Source organism: Canis lupus, chromosome 1, assembly GCF_011100685.1.
Source record: "Canis lupus familiaris isolate Mischka breed German Shepherd chromosome 1, alternate assembly UU_Cfam_GSD_1.0, whole genome shotgun sequence".
Lineage (NCBI taxonomy): Eukaryota > Metazoa > Chordata > Mammalia > Carnivora > Canidae > Canis > Canis lupus.
This window is the reverse complement of record NC_049222.1, coordinates 115434226-115449894: the sequence shown is the minus strand read 5'-3', so window position 1 is coordinate 115449894 and position 15669 is coordinate 115434226. Positions and strand designations below refer to the sequence as shown.

The following is a 15669-nucleotide window of genomic DNA, read 5'->3' as shown; positions in this document are numbered from 1 at the left end:
TGCTTTCATAGAGACCTCTGCCCTAGCCCACCCCCTCCATTCAACCCTAAGCAAGTGACTAACCAGTAGACATCTGGATGGTTATTTTATTGTCAAGGGGGAGGCAGGGGGCGCTGAGCAGACTGCACTCAGTTGGAATGGGTGGCCTGCAAGTCGTAGTGCTCCAGCCCGGCCACCAGGGAGCCGGCCAGCTTGATGGTGGCAACCCAGGGTGGCTCACTCAGGTGGTTGGTGGGCGTGCTCAGCCTAGGGGGAGGGTAGAATCAGCTGGACTTGGCCGAGTGGCTGAGCCCTTACCCCATCTAGGTGTCGGCTTCCCCATCTATATGAGGGGCCACGTGTAGATATCACAGAGGCAGCCTAGGGCAGGGCTGTACCCACTTACATTTAGGAAAGGGGGCTAAGGGTTGGTGGGGTCTGTGTCCTGTATCCCCCTTACCCCCACCCTTATTGAACCCCCAAGGAGCACAGAGCAGAGGGTCTCTTAGTGATTCAGAATCTGGGAGCCAAGGTCAGATGGACCCTGGTGACCAGATTGAGATTTCTGTGTGTGCACGTGCTTGTGTGTAGATACAGGGGAGAGGGTGTAACTGAAGGGTGCACTATCTTTGGATCTGAGGACTCAGGTATAGCCTCTGCTGCACAGGGACTGTTGCATCAGTGGCCTCTGGCTGCCAAAGCTCTGGAATCCAGAGTCAGAGAAGGCTGGAGGGGTCAGGAGTGTAAAGGGCTAGGCCAGGGACTTTGTTGGAGGTATGTGTTCATCTCTACTGTCCCTGAAAAGCATGGGATGTGGTCCTTGGTGCCCTCAGGGACAGGGTTAAGGCTGTGAATAGTGTCAGGCCAGCTGGCACCAGCTTTCCTGATGACTCCAGAAGGTCACAGGGTCAGGAGTCAGCTTGGAGATCTATATACCAAGAGGCTGGACCAGGGTGTTCCCTGTCCCTGGTCAGGGTTTTCTCTTGATCCTGAAGGATTGGAGCTCAGCTGGGTTTGAGATAACAGCCAAGGAAACGGTGGAGGGTCAGCTGGGGTCAGGACGCCCAAGGGCTGAATGGGACTCTACCCGGGGAAGGTCGGTTCAGGACTTGCAGGGGTATACCCTCCCCTCCCTACTCCCGACGACCTCCCCTCACCAGGCAGACACGTTGCGTGGTAGACGGCGATGACGTGGCTGGTGGCGGCAGTAACACTTGCAGGGACAAGAGTTAAGCACCTGGAAGGGCGGCCAGTGGCGCCTGGTGCCCGCATTAACCATCCCCACTGGAGGAGCCCCGCCGCCACCACCCCCTCCATCGCCACTGTCAGTCACGGTAGCTGCAGTACGTTCGCGAGGACCGTCTCCGGGTGCGCCGTCCTCACGGGTCGCGCCTCGGGCTGCGCGGGGGCCCTTGCTCCTGCGCGTGCGGGCCTTGATGGGTGCGGGCGCGGGCAGCGGTGGCTCCGCTGTGGTGGGAGCTGGAGCCGGGGCCGCGGCCGGGGCCGGGGCGGGGGCCGGAGCCGAGGCCGGGGCGGGGGCCGGGGCGGGGGCCGGGGCGGGGGCCGGAGCCGGGGCCGGGGCCGGGGCCGGGGCCGAGGCCGGGGCCGGGGCCGGGGCCTGGGCCGGGGCCGGGGCCGGAGCCGGGGTGGGGGCCGGAGCCATGGCCGGGGCCGGGGCGGGGGCCGGGGCCGGGGCCGGGGCGGGGGCCTGGTCGGCAGCCAAGGCAAGGGGCAGAGTGGGAGCTGGGGCGGGGGCCAGAGCCGACTTCGAGTGGCCCGGGTGTGGGGTGGGAGGGCGGGCCACGGGGAGCGGCGTGGACTGGAGCACCCGCGGCTGCGGTGTCGGCGGCGGCGCGGGCGGCGGCGGGGGCGGCGGCGGGGGCGGCAACTCCTGTGGGCGTCCGGGCCCGGGGCTCTCTTGCTCGCCGTTGGTGGGCGCCGGGAAGATGAACATAGGCGGCGCCAGCAGGGCCGGTGCGGGCCTCCGGGGCCCGGGGGCTGGGTGCGTGTGTCCTGGCGGAGGCGGTGGGGAGCCCCAGGGCCCTGAGAGCGCGGCCGCGCGCCGTCGGGGCACCCCGACACCGCCACCGGCTCCGTTGAAGCGGAAGTGGCGCTCAGGGACGTCGGGAGGGCTCACCCAGTCAAATTTGGGCTTCGAGCCTGGAAAAGTGGTGTAGGGTGGCGGCGGTAGGGCCCTGGCGTGGGACACAGGCGCCGAGGGGGGTCCAGAACACCCCTCGCCGTCTCCATCACCGCCTTCTGCTTCCTGAGTCCCCCGAGGGACCTCGCCCGAGGGTCGCGCGGCCCCGGGAGCCAGGGGCCCCTGCTTCAGGACCTCAGCGTAAGAGATGGAACCCGGGGCGGCAGCGAAGAGTCCTCCGCCGCCCCCCAGCGAGGCTTTGGCCGCCAGGGAACTCGAGGCTGCCGCCAGGGAACTCGAGGCTGCCGGAGGGGCCAACATGGGCCCCGACTTGAAGGTGACTTTGCACAGCAGGCTCAGGCCGGACTCGGACACCGCAGGCCGGGCCGTCTCGCCCTCGCCCGCTTGGGGAAGGGCCCCCCTGCGGGCTCCGCCGGCCGTCTGGCCCTGGCCGCAGTACCCGACCTGGCTTTCTGCGGGGGGTGTGGCGCCTGTGGCCAGAGCAGGAGTGATTCTGTGGTCCGGGTGCTGCCGGTCGGAAGGTGGCGGTGGTGGCGGCTTCCGCGGCTCCAAGCGTGGCGGAGTAGGGGAAGGGGCCCTCGGGACGGAGTTGGGGTCCTCTCCAGGTAGTTGCCGGGGCGGCGGCGGCAGCGGACGGAGGCTCGGAGGATCGCCCTGGCCGCGATGGCTCGCCTCCAGCAGACCGCGGACCCGAGGCACCGGAGTGCCCATGGGTTTTCGCCACTTAGACGGCGCGGGCAGCAGGGGCCCCACGGGGGGCGGGGGTTGTGTGGGGATCGCGGCCGCAGCCGCCGCCTCTGAAAGGGGCGTCGCTGGCGAGGGCAGTTCTAAGGCCTGGGGCTCCGGGGGTACCAGGATTCCCGGGTGCGCGGAGCTGCCAGGGAACCAGACGCCCAGCCCGCGAGCCAGGCGCATGGCCGGGGAGGAGGGGGTCACCTCGGGCTCCACCAGGGACGTCCGGCGGGAGTCAGAGGAGCGGTCCGAGGCCTGCTCTTTTCGGGAGCCCCCGCCCGCGGACGGCTCCGACTGCACGTTCCCCATTTCTGACGGAGGTCGGGGACTGTGGTCAGAAAAACTTGGGCCAGTCAACCTGCCTAAACTATGGGGACTCCACGAGGCTGGCGGTATTTGGTCCTACCGGTCCACCCCGCCCCGCCCCTGTGTTCCAAGATCCACCGAGGCACTAGTCGCTATCCGCATTCCTGTTCCCTGACTCTTGAGGCTCAAGCGTTCTTCCCCACGGCCCCATTCAGCGACTGTCATGCCTCCTCCCTCATGGCCCCATTCAGCTGCTGTTCAGACACTTAGGCTACATCCATCCTCAGTGTACTAAGTTGGTCCCTGTCCCCTCACCCCTCCCCGGCTTGTCCCTACACTTGGACCATAACCCCGGTCTTGAGGCCCCAAGACGCAAGGGTTGCCCGCTTTCCTGTCACTCGGGCCACATCACTCATGATGATTGTGCTCAGTAACCTATGAGGCCCGCAAGGGGTTCAAACCTCTTTCGGGATCTTCCAACCTGGCTCGGGAGGCCCAGGCCCCGCCCCTGCTGTCCGGTCCCGCCCGCGATTGTCGGTACCGGGCCTCATCGCCCGCCCCAGATCTAGCCCCGCCTCCGCGGTATTCTTGTCTGGCTAACCCTTCAGTCCTCACCTCCAACCCAACGGTCCCTCTCTCTGTGTCGATCATTTGAGTCTCGCCCTCTTCCCAGGCAGCGGCAGATCTTCGGGCCTCACTCCTAAACTTGTCCGGCTCCTGGTCTACCGGCCGGCTTCAACACTCAGGCCCCACCCCTTTCTCCAACTCCGCCCTGGCCCCGCCTTCGCCCAGGGGTTCCCACTCACCGACTCCTCCAGCAGACCAAAGTTCAGACCGCGGCCCCCTGGGCCCAGGGCAGGGCGGGGAACGGCCGTAGCAGAAAATAACCGAAAAGAACGGGGGTGAAGCGGGTGGTGGCAAGTGGGCGAGACAGCGGGGGCGGACCCGAGACCTAGGCCCCGCCCCCGGGCTCGAGGCCCCGCCCTCCCGTGAGCCTACGAGAGGCGGGCCCCTTACGAACCTGGATCTTCCTTTGAAATATTCCGACGTCCTCTTCCCCGCCCCCAAGGCCGTGCAGGCCCAGGCCCCACCCCTTCAGAATGTTACCCTTAGCCCCGCCCCTTTACGAGATGCTCCGCCCCTCGTCCTTAGCCCCTCCCCCGAAGCTCCGCCCGTTACGAACGCTGCCGCGTAGCTCCTCCCTCCGGCCCTCTCATGTGCCCCGCCCATAAAACAATTTACTTCTAAACTCCACCCTTTTAAGACCCCACAACATCTCTTCCCGAGACCCTCTCCTTCCTCGGGCCTGCCTAGAAGGCCCATCCGCCGTGGATCCGCCCCTTCCATGACGCAAGCGCCAGTCCGCGCCCTCGGCGTCCTCGCCGACTCTCCTTCCCCGGGCCCTCCGACCCCGCCCCCTTGCGAAGGCTCCCTTCTCGCCCCACCCCTTTTCGAACCCTACCAGGTACTCAGCTCCTCCCATTTAGGACCCAAAGCGAAGACCCTCACCTCTTTAGAACCCTGACACCAGGCCATGTCCCGAACCCTTACCCGCATCCTCAGGGATCAATGACGCGGATGGGTGGGAAAGTGGGGGATCCTTTCTGGATCCTGAGAAAATGGGGGCTGGGGGGCTGTTTTCTGGAGCCGTGACGGGCTCTAGGACCCAGCGGGCAAGTACGCCCGCCTCGCGCTTACCCCTCCCCCAAGCCGCCCCCTCCCCCTCACCCATCTTCCAGGTTCCCCCTCCCTCCCCCGTCGCCCCGGCTCCCGGTGCCCGTCTCTAGCGCCGCCGGAGCCAGCGAGGGAGCCGGAGCGAACAGGAGGAGGAGGAGGAGGAGGAGGCCAAGTCGCCGCCGCTCGGAGCCCGGCCGGAGCCTCCCAGGCAGGTGCCAAGGGGGGCGAGGGGGCGGGGGCTGACAGACTGCCGGTCCTGGTGAGGGGGCGGCCAGGACCGCGCTGCGCCTCCTGCCCACCGGGGCGCCCCCCAGACCGCGGCTGGAAGGACAAGGGGTTGGGGGCCCCCAAACTGCGCGGCAGCCATTTGGGGTACCAGTCTCCATTTGGGGGCCTGCACTTCTCCGAGGACGCCCCATTCATAAAATTCCGAACTGGACCCCCACCACTGAGGAACTCTGGGGACCACTCCCCCAGGGAAACAGATGTGCGGGGAGCATAGGGCATCCAGAAATCCCGGCGTCCCATCCCAGCTAGGCCCTGGGGGACCCCTGCCCTCTTTCTCTGCTTCACCTGTTGTCGGGGGAGGCGGGCGGACAAAGGAAGCAGCATCACGTGACTGCTCATTCACAAAATCCCATCCCATTGAGAAAAGGGGGCTGGGGGCGCTGCGACCGCCCCTTCCCCTCCCGATGGGCCGGGGAAAACCGGCAGCCTGCAGGTGGGGGGAAGGGGCTAGAGCTCGTTGCCTGGGTCCCTAAGGTTGAGACGCCAGGGTCCCTGCGCTAGGTGGTAGTGAGGGGCTGGACGCTGATCCCGGTTACTGGGCGGAGGGCTACGTCCCCTGAGCTGGGGGGCGGGGTAAGATGGTTCTGAAGGATGCTGGGGCGGGGAGGGGGAGGAGGAGGGATCAATTCTCCACCTCCCCTCAATCTCTCCCCCTTGCCTTCCCTCGGCTGGGACCTGAGGGAGCAGGCTTGATTTTTGTGAATGAAATGCGCTCTGGTTGTGTCTCGGTCGCCCGTTTCTGGCTTCTTCTGCCTCCATCTCCCTTTCGGCCTCTCTCTGGCCATTTCTGGTTCTCTCCCTGCTCCCTGCCCATCTCCCGTTGCTGGGTGACTCAGTGAGCTTTGCATCCGGTCTCATTCATAAATCCGGGAAGGGGTGGGGGGAAGAGAGCCTGGGTTTCTCACCCAGCCAGTGGCCTGGGCGGCAGAGTGTGGAGGCAGTGTAGGGGGGATCTGGAGCTGAGTTGATGGGCTCTAAGAAAATACATATGCGCAGGCACCCAGCTGTGAGGGGGAACGATGGGTGGGGCTGTGGGAATGTGCTGAGGGAAGGGAAGGAGACTGGGTTGGTAGGGGAAGAGCCGGAGGGGGAAGGGAAGTGGAAAACCGAGGCTGTGGGGGTCAGGATGGGAATGATGGGGAAAGAGACGAAGGTGGGTATGGAGAGGAGAGGTAGATGTGGAGAAGGTAGGCACGGGAGAAAAGAGGTGGCATGAGGAAGAAAGAAGCCATGCTGGAAGAAGGTGGGCATGAGGGAGCAGGCAGGTATGTAAGAGAAAGTGAAAACCGGTGCCCGAGGCCGCAGCGGAGCCAGATGTGAGGGATGAAGAGGGGAGATGAGGGTTGAGGGCACACTGGACAGGAGAGCAGGGCCGGAGCCCACTGACTGTGTTGTGCCTGTCTCCCCACCCCCTCCAGGTACATGGTTCAGGTCCGAGCCGTGGTGATGGCCCGAGATGACTCCAGTGGGGGCTGGCTGCCTGTGGGGGGCGGGGGCCTCAGCCAGGTGAGCGTTTGTCGGGTCCGAGGGGCCAGGCCCGAGGGGGGGGCCCGCCAGGGGCACTACGTCATCCACGGGGAGCGCCTTCGGGACCAGAAAGTGAGCCACCCTGGGGCGTGGGGGTAGGGTGGGGGCGTGGGGAAGTAAGGGGATGGGGCTGGGAGTGCAGAGATGATGAGGTCAGGTCATCTCCCAGCCCACAGTCCATCGGGGTGTGGGATGTAGTTTGGAAGTGTCTATCTGTGTTACGGAGAACAACTGGGAGCTTTGAGAATATCTGGGGTATCAAGCAGCTCCTGTTCACTGTCGTGGCCTGATGGACGACTGTCACAGCAGCCTCCTCACAGGTTTTGCCATGCTCCTGCTCTGTCCCCCCCCAACCTCAGTCTGTTCCACAGGGGCCCTGCTAACACCTGACTCAGATCATGTCCCTCCCTCTGCTCAGAACCCTTCTGTGGCTCCATCTTGCTCAGAGATCCTTACCAGGAGGCCCTACACCACCAGCCCCTGTCTGCTCTAAGTATATATGGAGGCATTTGGTGGGGGACCGTCTGGATGTGTCAGACAGAGTTTATAATCCTGAATGTGGGTTCAGCAGGAATATTCGAGGCTGCCTGGAATGATGTAGAAGGACAACGTTGAGGCTTCAGCTAGGGATGTAGTAGAAAGACTTGGATTGTTTGAAAAGGCTTGGGGGTCGGGTTGCATCTCAGAGCAGGGGTCAGAAGGAACAATGTAGGGGGGTTTGAAATGGTGTGAAGATACATGGTGATATTGGGCGAGGATATAAGGAAACATCTAGGGTGTTCACCAGCATCCGAGGGGAAAATCTATGGGAGTTTGATAAGAATTTGGGGGTAGCATTTTGGGATGTTATTGGGGCATCAGAAGGAGATTAGGTGTAATATTTTGTGCTGTTCAGGATAGTTCGGGGAATATCGAGCCAAAAGGAGGGACACTGGGTTATCAGAAGGGGATATGGAAAATATAGGGATCAAGGGGCTTGGGGGAAATATTGAGGGTATCAGAGGTGTGCTCAAAAAAATTGGGGAGTGGTGTTGGGTGTTGACCAGGGTTCAGGGGTACACCTAGGATTGACAAATGAAGTTTGTGGGATACTGAGGTATGCAGATACGCTGAGGGTTGACAGGAAGTCACCAGCATGGCTGGTAGGGGGTGTCTGACCTGGTCCCCCTCCTGCCCTCTCAGACCACCTTGGAGTGTACCCTGAGGCCAGGCTTGGTTTACAACAAAGTGAACCCCATTTTTCATCACTGGAGCCTGGGTGACTGCAAGTTTGGACTGACGTTCCAGAGCCCTGCAGAGGCTGATGAGTTCCAGAAGAGCCTGCTGGCCGCACTGGCTGCGCTGGGGCGAGGTAAGTGGCTGGATGGCGGGCACTGGAGGATGGGGTGGAGGGGTGGGAGGGGGGCAGGGGCCCAGGGGACTCACTGTCTGCCTCTCTCCCTGCCCCAGGCTCGCTTACGCCCTCTTCCTCCTCCTCTTCCTCCTCCCCTTCCCAGGACACTGCAGAGACTCCCTGCCCTCTGACGGTGAGTCTCCAGGATACAGCTCTGCTGGGAGGGCCGGGGTCTGTTTCCATTCTCCAAACATTCTTGAGCATCTCTTGTGTATCAGGCACCACGCCACATGCTGGGGACACAGATTTGGGCCCAAACTATTGGTGTCAACTTAATGCCAGTTATCCTAGTTTTCCTGTTATGTGGTGGGTCACACATTCATCCCAGAGTATTTATTGAGCACCTTCAAATAAGTAGTGTTTTGGGCATTGGGGATACATCAGTGAACCAAACAAAGTCCCTCTCCTCATGGAGCTTCTATTCTAGTGTGGGAAGGCAGAAAATTTAAAAATAAAATAAAAGATAAGCTATACCTTTTAGAGTGAACAAATTAATGACCAGCCCATCCTTCTAGTTCCTCAGGGTCGCAACCTTGAAGTCATCCTTGATGTTTTTCCTTTTTTATGCTCCTCATCCAATCCATCATCAAATGTTGGCTTCATTTTCAAAATGATTAGAATCCCCTTCCAAACCTGGTACTGTCCAACCCCATCTCCCAACTGGAGCATCTCAGTTATTGTCAACTGCCCCCCTCCTCCTACTCCCTACTGTCTGGAAGTTCCCTACACGTAGCCAGAGGGACCCTATTGACATCTAAGTCAGATCATGACCATCCCTCCACTCAGTCCGTCCAGGGGTCCATCTCACTCAGGGTAAAGGACAAAGCATATAAGGTCCCCTACCATTTGGCCCCCTGTTCTCCTTTTTGCTCACTCTGCTCCAGCCTCACTAGCCTCCTCATTGTTATTCAAACACGGCAGGCAGTTCTATCTCAGGGCTTTTGCACTGGGCTTCCTTCTGTTTTGGAATACTCTTCCTCAGATTTCCACGTGGCTCACCCCCTTCTGGGTTTTATACACATATCACCCTTTCAGCGAGGCCCTTGCTGAGTAAGCTGTTCAAAACTGTGATCTCCCGATGCTCCCTATCCTGTTCTAATTATTCATCTTCTAAGATAGTTTCCTAATTTCCTTTCTATATAGACAGTTTTCTTATCTGTTAGTTTATTGCCTGTCTCCTGTGCTAGAATGCCAGCTCCAGGAGGGCAAGGATCTTTTTATTGCTTTCTTGATGCATCTCCAATGCCTAAAACAGTGCCTGGTATACAGTGAGTGTTCAGTAAATATGTGTTGAATAAATTTATTGAATGAATAAATGCACATAATGTCAGAGGCGATTTGGCATTTGCTGGGAACAGTGGGAGTTGCTGAGACTTAGAAGAATGAAACTGGTTCCCGGGCAGAAAAGCGGGAATCGCAGGGTAATGGGAGATGTGGGTGGGGCTACAGAGATCCGTGGAGACAGGTCCCACACATTTCATGCTTCCTCAAGAAGGATGCCGTACTTTCCATGCTCCATCTTACATCCTCACAATGGCCTTTGTGAGCCTGGCATGTCGTTGGTGCTCAATGAATGTTTACTGAAGATAGCAAATGGATGAAATCAGAATGACCCCCGAAGTTACAGAAAAGAAACCAAGTGTCTGAGAAGTGATGTTTCAGTGTGTAAAGGACTGTTGGTTTGGATGGGAAGGAACCTCTTCCTGGTGGGTGGAATTGCCCCAGTGAAGGTGTGGTGGTGGGAATGAGTCAGGACCGTGGCTGTCTGGCCAAGGGAGAGGGCTTCTTCTTCTTCTTTTTTTTAAATATTTTATTTATTAATTTATAGGAGACACAGAGAGAGAGGCAGAGACATAGGCAGAGGGAGAAGCAGGCTCTCTGGGCAGAGCCCAATGCAAGACTCATTCCCAGGACCTGGGCCAAAGTTCGGTGCTCACCCCCCCTCCCCCGAGAGGGCTTCTGAGAAGGGAGAAAGCTAGTTTGATGTTCTGTAGGTTAGCCAGCTGAGCAGAGAAGAAGAGGGGGTCCAATAATAAAAAAAAAGAACCATTTCCAACTCTTCCTGTACTTCAGGCATTGTGTTACGCCCTTGACAGTGGGTCCTAACCACATCCTTATGAATAGACATTATTATGATCCCCATTTTACAGAGAAGGAAACTGAGGCTCAAAGAGATGAGGTCACTTGCCGGAGGTCACACAAGCAGTCAGTGGCAGAGCCGGGGCTTGCCCCGAGGCCTGTCTGGCCGCAGAGCCCTCGCTCGCCACGGGAGGGGGTCTATGTGAGGGCATCGGCTGTGCCCGGGTCCGGCTCTGAGGCCGCCACTCTCCCCCAGTCCCACGTGGACAGCGAGTCCTCCTCCAGTCACAGCCGCCAGGAGACGCCTCCCACCACCGCGGCGGCCACTATCATCACCGTGGAGTCCGCTTCTGGCTTCGGGCCGGCTACGTCCCCCCAGCGCCGCCGCTCCTCCGCGCAGGTGCGACCTCCCACCTCCCACGGGCGTCGGGGCTGGGGGGCCTCCGGGTGAAGTGGGGGCAGGGTGCCGGGGCCCCGAAGCAGGGGAGAGCTGAGACCCCAGAAGGGCCAGAAACCACAAACAGATCCTAGAGGCTGGCTGGAATTCAAGGCCGTGGTGGTCAGGACGGTGCTTGGGGACTCCAGTTCCTCGGAGGGTTGGTGAGGGCTTCCCGCGTCTCCAGCGCTCAGGGAGATTGTGGAAAGTTCTGAGTTCCGAATGCAGAGGGGTTTGGGGGACGACTTGGACAATGCTTCATATTAGGGAGTTTTTCATGCTCGTGGAAGGGGTTCCTTAGACTGCTTAATTCATTAGGAGGGGCATGGGCTCTAAAGGAGTTAAGGCTCCTTGGGGACTGGACTCCTGCGTCCTGAAGGGGTGCAGAGCTCCCAGATTTGGGGGTAGAGGGTACTGGATGCTGGGACTTCTTGCGTCTTGAGAGCGGACAGGACTGAGAGCCTGGATCACCGGGTCCTTAAGGAGAGGGCTTGGTGCCTGGATTCTTCGGTCTATTCTTGGATTGGAGAGGAGTGGGCCGGGGGCTTAGAAGCCCGAGTGCCAGACGCAGGCACTCAGGATCCCAGCACAGCGTCCTAGGACGCACGGGGCCTGAAGGCTGGGTCTCGAGCCTTCCGAGACTGGGATGCATTGCGGTGGAGTGTGGGGGTTCACGGACCCTGCTAACCTGTTCTCCTGTCCCTTCGTCCCACAGAGCTACCCTCCGCTCCTACCGTTCACGGGGATTCCGGAGCCCTCAGAGCCCCTGGCCGGGGCAGGGGGCCCGGGCTGGGGCGGCCGTGGCTATGAGGATTACCGGCGCGCCGGGCCGCCCGCGCCCCTCGCCCTGTCCACCTGCGTCGTGCGCTTCGCCAAGACCGGCGCGTTGAGGGGCGCAGCGCTGGGGCCCCCCGCCGCGCTACCCGCCCCTCTCGCCGAGGCTGCGCCCCCAGCGCCCCCCGCTCGCCCACCCCCGGGCCCCGGGCCTGCCCCTGCGCCCGCCAAGGCCTCCCCCGAGGCGGAGGAGGCGGCGCGCTGCGTGCACTGCCGGGCGCTCTTCCGCCGCCGGGCCGACGGGCGCGGGGGCCGCTGCGCCGAGGCCCCGGACCCGGGTCGCCTGCTGGTGCGCCGGCTCAGCTGCCTGTGGTGCGCCGAGAGCTTGCTCTACCACTGCCTGTCGGACGCCGAGGGCGACTTCTCGGACCCGTGCGCCTGCGAGCCGGGCCACCCGCGCCCCGCCGCGCGCTGGGCCGCGCTGGCCGCGCTCTCCCTGGCCGTGCCCTGCCTCTGCTGCTATGCGCCCCTGCGCGCCTGCCACTGGGTCGCGGCGCGGTGCGGCTGCGCAGGCTGCGGGGGGCGCCACGAGGAGGCGGCGCGGTGAGGACTGCCTGGTGGGTCCGGTAGCTGCACCGAGGACCCCAAATTGAGGGCCCAGGACCCTGGACTCCGCTCGGACCCCCAAACCCAAACCTAGGCACACCCGGAACTTGGAGCTTGAGTTTGGATTGAGAGACCCCAGACCTGGAACCTGGACCCCAAATCTAGGACTGAGAGAACCCAGACCCAGCTTCATTGGGATGTCTGTCCAAGAGGTTCCAGGCATCCTGAGTTCTGGCATCCCCATCCTGCCACCACCCCCTCCCTGACCTAGACTAAGGAGACTCCAGGCATCCCCAGACTCTTCACCTCAGGCAGGCCGGGGAGCACATGTATCCCTGAGAGTCACAGGGCCGGGCCCCCCGACTCCCTGTTCAAATAACCAACCCAGACCCGGTCATGCCTGACACCATGAACCCTCAGACTACAGTTCCGGAGTTAGTCAGGAGTTGCCAATACCTGACCCTGCCTGCATACAATTATTCCTGCATACAATTAGATCTTGAGACCATAGAACCCAGATTCACCCCAAATGGTCCCTGAATGCTCACCTAAAACTTGGGGCACCCATATCTGCGGTATTCTTGTAGCCCCCAGGACCCTGAGGCACCAAACCCTCTTGAGATGCCCTGAGTCCTTAGGTATGCCCAAACAGATGTCCTCTGACCAAAATGACTTGGGAGACCCATCTCAGAGCCTCCATCTATGCCCCAACCAAACTCTAGATGTCACACTCCCAAGATGCTCTGGGAGCCAAGGAGTGTAGACCCACCCACCCCAGACCAGTGTTCCCAGAACTTTGGATCTCACATATAGGACTCTGAGGTGCCTAGTACTCCCAGATGTAGTACCGAAGGCCACCAATATATTAGGGCCCAAGACACTGGTCTCAAGTCCTCAGATAACCCTCTTTCAAAACCCCTTAGACTTGGGATTTCAAGCCCCAGAATGGCCTGGAATCTTTGGCTGCTTTGTACCCATAGATCCCCAATCCCCTATAAAAGCTGGAAGCCCAGCTCCCAGGTGATGGGATGTTCATGGCAACCCAGACCTCTCACCCCACGGCCCCCAGCTCCTGAATGACCCGGAAGTACTTTGGGAGTACCAGTTCCAAGACCCCAAGGTGCCATCGGTCCCTCAAATTCAGGGCTTAAGCCTATACAACATTGGGATTGTCCCTGACTCAAGACCTTGGCCCCTCCATACAAGATGGAACTGAGGTGCTCCAGGACCATAGCACCTTCAGATCCCAGATTCTTTGGACTTAAATCTCTTAAGGCTGATATTCCCGGAGACTTGCTGCCCTTGAATCCTACTGGCCATAAGCCCCTGAAACCCCAAGGTCCCAGACCTCTGAATTCAAGCCCCAGCCCAAGCCCCCAGCATCTCACAAAATTACTCGGGTTTTTTACTCGGGTACAAAAACAAACAAACATCATTTTGAGCTCATGTTTCTGGATTCCAGGACTACCCCAGATCTCCCCCATTCCCATTTCTAGGACCTGGCACTGTCCTAGATGATTGTGCAGGCTGTTTACTAAGCAAAGACACACAGTCAAGGTGGGGGTGTGGCTGGAATTCACACCGCACTCTGCTGGCTGCACTGTGCACGGAGTCACTTTTTAGGCTAGCTGTGGCTCTACACACACACACACACACACACACACACACACACACGCCCCTCTTGCACTCTGCCCCAAGCCCTTAAGCCCCAGCCTCCTAGTCCAAGCTTTTTATGTTCGGCCCTGTTAACCCCTTCCCTTCCATCTCAGAGTTGGGGGTTTGAAAGCCGGTTTCATGGCCCTCTGTGATGCCACAGTCTCTTTTCCCTGAATGGAAGGGGACTTTCAGGGTACCTCAGATCTGATGGCCTGAAGTGGAGGATCAATGTCTTGGAGAAAGACAATCTCAATGCTGTATGGGCTTGGGACCTGCACGTGGTCCCAAGCATCTGGAAATGTGCACTTACCTTTCTTCATTACCCAGACTTGGATGGCCTTGTAGGGGTTCAAGGGATAGGTCAAGGGGGTCAGAGGGCTAGATCCTTCTGTCACTTCCTTTAAATTATTAACTATTTATTACATCCGGAACCTGTGAGATTCCGCTCTCCCAACCAGACCCTGGGATGGGTGAGAGAAAAGGGGGATGTCCCTCCCATCCCCACTCTGCCCAGCTCTCGTCACTGTCAGACCCACCAGAGCTGAGGGCGGAGGGACCAGGGGGCTGGGGCAGCCTGGGTCCCCATCCCCCTCTCTGTGCCTCGGTCTCCTCCCTTCCGTGGTGGGCGGGGGGAAGCTCCATTCTTAACCTACCTCGTTTTGGGGAGGGGTGGGACGGGGACCAGAGTGCTGTAAGGTGCTGTGGGATCTGCGGATGAAGCGGTGGGAGCTGGGGAAGGTTCCCCCGGCCCCCACCTCCCAGCACCGCCTCTCCCAGGTCCCCCAGTCCTGCTCCCTGCTGATACCCACCTCTGATCCATGATTACTCTTCATCACCCCCAAATCAGGGGTGCATGGAGGGCTGACCCTGGGAGCCAGGAAGACCTCAGACCCTGGAGCCCCCAGGCCCAATTTCCCAGCTGCTTGCCCCTCAGATTGGATGCTTGGCCCCCAGACTTGGGGGAGGCACCCCGATATTTATCTTCCTGATCTTGATTCCAAGCCAGTCTGTGACCTCAATATTGTTATCGTCAGTGCAGGCTGCCGTGGCGGGGGAGGATGGGGGCCAAAGACCCAGCCTTGTCATTGGGGAGGGGGCATGAGATATTCGCTCCAAGAAATGTCTGTGACAAAGTCTCAGCCTGTGTCCTTTATTCACATTGGTGCTCCCCATCCCCTCACCTTTCTGAATCAGCAGAACAGTCTGCTACCCAATTCGTCCTTTCTCCTTCAGATCCTTTAGTCCCAAGCAGACCCTCCAGCTGAGTTTTATACATTCAGTCACTCAAGTACACTTACTGAACACCCATTATATGCCAGCCCCGTTTCTCAGCACCCAGGATAAAGCAGTGAACAGAGCAGACAAAAATCCTTTCCCACGAACAGCTTATGAACTTTATAGGGAAGGAGATAATAAAGGACACGTTAGAAAGGATATGTACTATAGGGAAAAGCTGAGTGGAGATGTGGGATAGTCATTTTTAGCTAGGGTCTCCAGGAGGCCTCATTGAGCAGCTGGCATTCGAGTAAAGCCTTAAATGAGGCGAGGGGGTCCATGGATGTCTGCGGGAGGAACATTCTAGGTAAAGGGGAACCGTCCAGGCAAGGCCCTGAGGGAGAAGCATGTCTAGGTAATTCTGAGGGACCTCAAGGGTGTGAATGTCTGGAGAAGAGGAAGCCAGGAGGAGGATACTGAGGGCAGAGAGGTGACAGGGCAGATCTGTGGGTCCTTGCAAACCATTGCATGGATTTTAGTGGTCATCCTGAGTGAGGTGGAGATACGGGACAGCTCCATGCGTGGGAGGGCTGTGACCTGACTCAGGCGGTTTACCCATTCCCTCTGGTTGCCTGTGGGGAAGAGACATGGGGACGGGTGAGTAGGGAGCAGGGAGGAGGCTGCTGTGATGGTCCAGGAGGAGACAAGGGCACATGAGATCAGGGTGAGAACAGTGGAGGCAGAGAGAAGTGGGCAAGACAATGGATCTATTTTGAAGATAGAATCCACATAATTAAATAAAGACTTTGCAAAAAAAAAAAAAAAAGAATCAAGGCCATG

General features: G+C 59.8%; 2 protein-coding genes across 3 annotated transcripts; one reads left to right on the top strand and one right to left on the bottom strand.

The window, feature by feature from the left end:
* Positions 1–66: 66 nt before the first annotated feature.
* Positions 67–3200, bottom strand: GGN (gametogenetin). Its single transcript, XM_038528993.1, has 3 exons — positions 1622–3200; positions 1137–1441; positions 67–246 (listed from the first exon to the last, which is right to left on the bottom strand). The coding sequence occupies exons 1-3, from the start codon at positions 3179–3181 to the stop codon at positions 129–131; spliced, it is 1983 nt and encodes a 660-aa protein (XP_038384921.1). The 5' UTR covers positions 3182–3200; the 3' UTR covers positions 67–128.
* Positions 3201–4929: 1729 nt separating this feature from the next.
* On the top strand, positions 4930–15665 carry SPRED3 (sprouty related EVH1 domain containing 3). 2 transcript variants are annotated; one of them, XM_038528981.1, is made up of 6 exons: positions 4930–5063; positions 6562–6742; positions 7853–8021; positions 8120–8196; positions 10399–10542; positions 11294–15665. In XM_038528981.1, exons 2-6 carry the CDS (start codon positions 6566–6568, stop codon positions 11957–11959), a joined length of 1233 nt encoding a protein of 410 aa, XP_038384909.1. In that variant the 5' UTR covers positions 4930–5063; positions 6562–6565; the 3' UTR covers positions 11960–15665. The 2 variants fall into 2 exon arrangements, with proteins under 2 accessions (XP_038384909.1, XP_038384908.1); XM_038528980.1 differs by lacking the exon at positions 4930–5063 and adding an exon at positions 5804–6408.
* The last annotated feature ends 4 nt before the right edge of the window (positions 15666–15669 follow it).

What these genes read in the sequence shown, in the direction of transcription:
- GGN (XM_038528993.1), bottom strand. Translation starts at nt 3,181, where the DNA reads ATGGGGAACGTGCAGTCGGAGCCGTCCGCGGGCGGGGGCTCCCGAAAA. An exon ending in TGGCTCCGGCCCCCACCCCG is followed by an intron (nt 1,442 to 1,621) that starts GCTCCGGCCCCG and finishes ACCACAGCGGAG; the next exon opens with CCACCGCTGCCCGCGCCCGC. An exon ending in CCACGCAACGTGTCTGCCTG is followed by an intron (nt 247 to 1,136) that starts GTGAGGGGAGGT and finishes CCCTCCCCCTAG; the next exon opens with GCTGAGCACGCCCACCAACC.
- SPRED3 (XM_038528980.1), top strand. Translation starts at nt 6,356, where the DNA reads ATGAGGAAGAAAGAAGCCATGCTGGAAGAAGGTGGGCATGAGGGAGCA. An exon ending in GGGCATGAGGGAGCAGGCAG is followed by an intron (nt 6,409 to 6,561) that starts GTATGTAAGAGA and finishes CACCCCCTCCAG; the next exon opens with GTACATGGTTCAGGTCCGAG. An exon ending in ACTGGCTGCGCTGGGGCGAG is followed by an intron (nt 8,022 to 8,119) that starts GTAAGTGGCTGG and finishes TCCCTGCCCCAG; the next exon opens with GCTCGCTTACGCCCTCTTCC.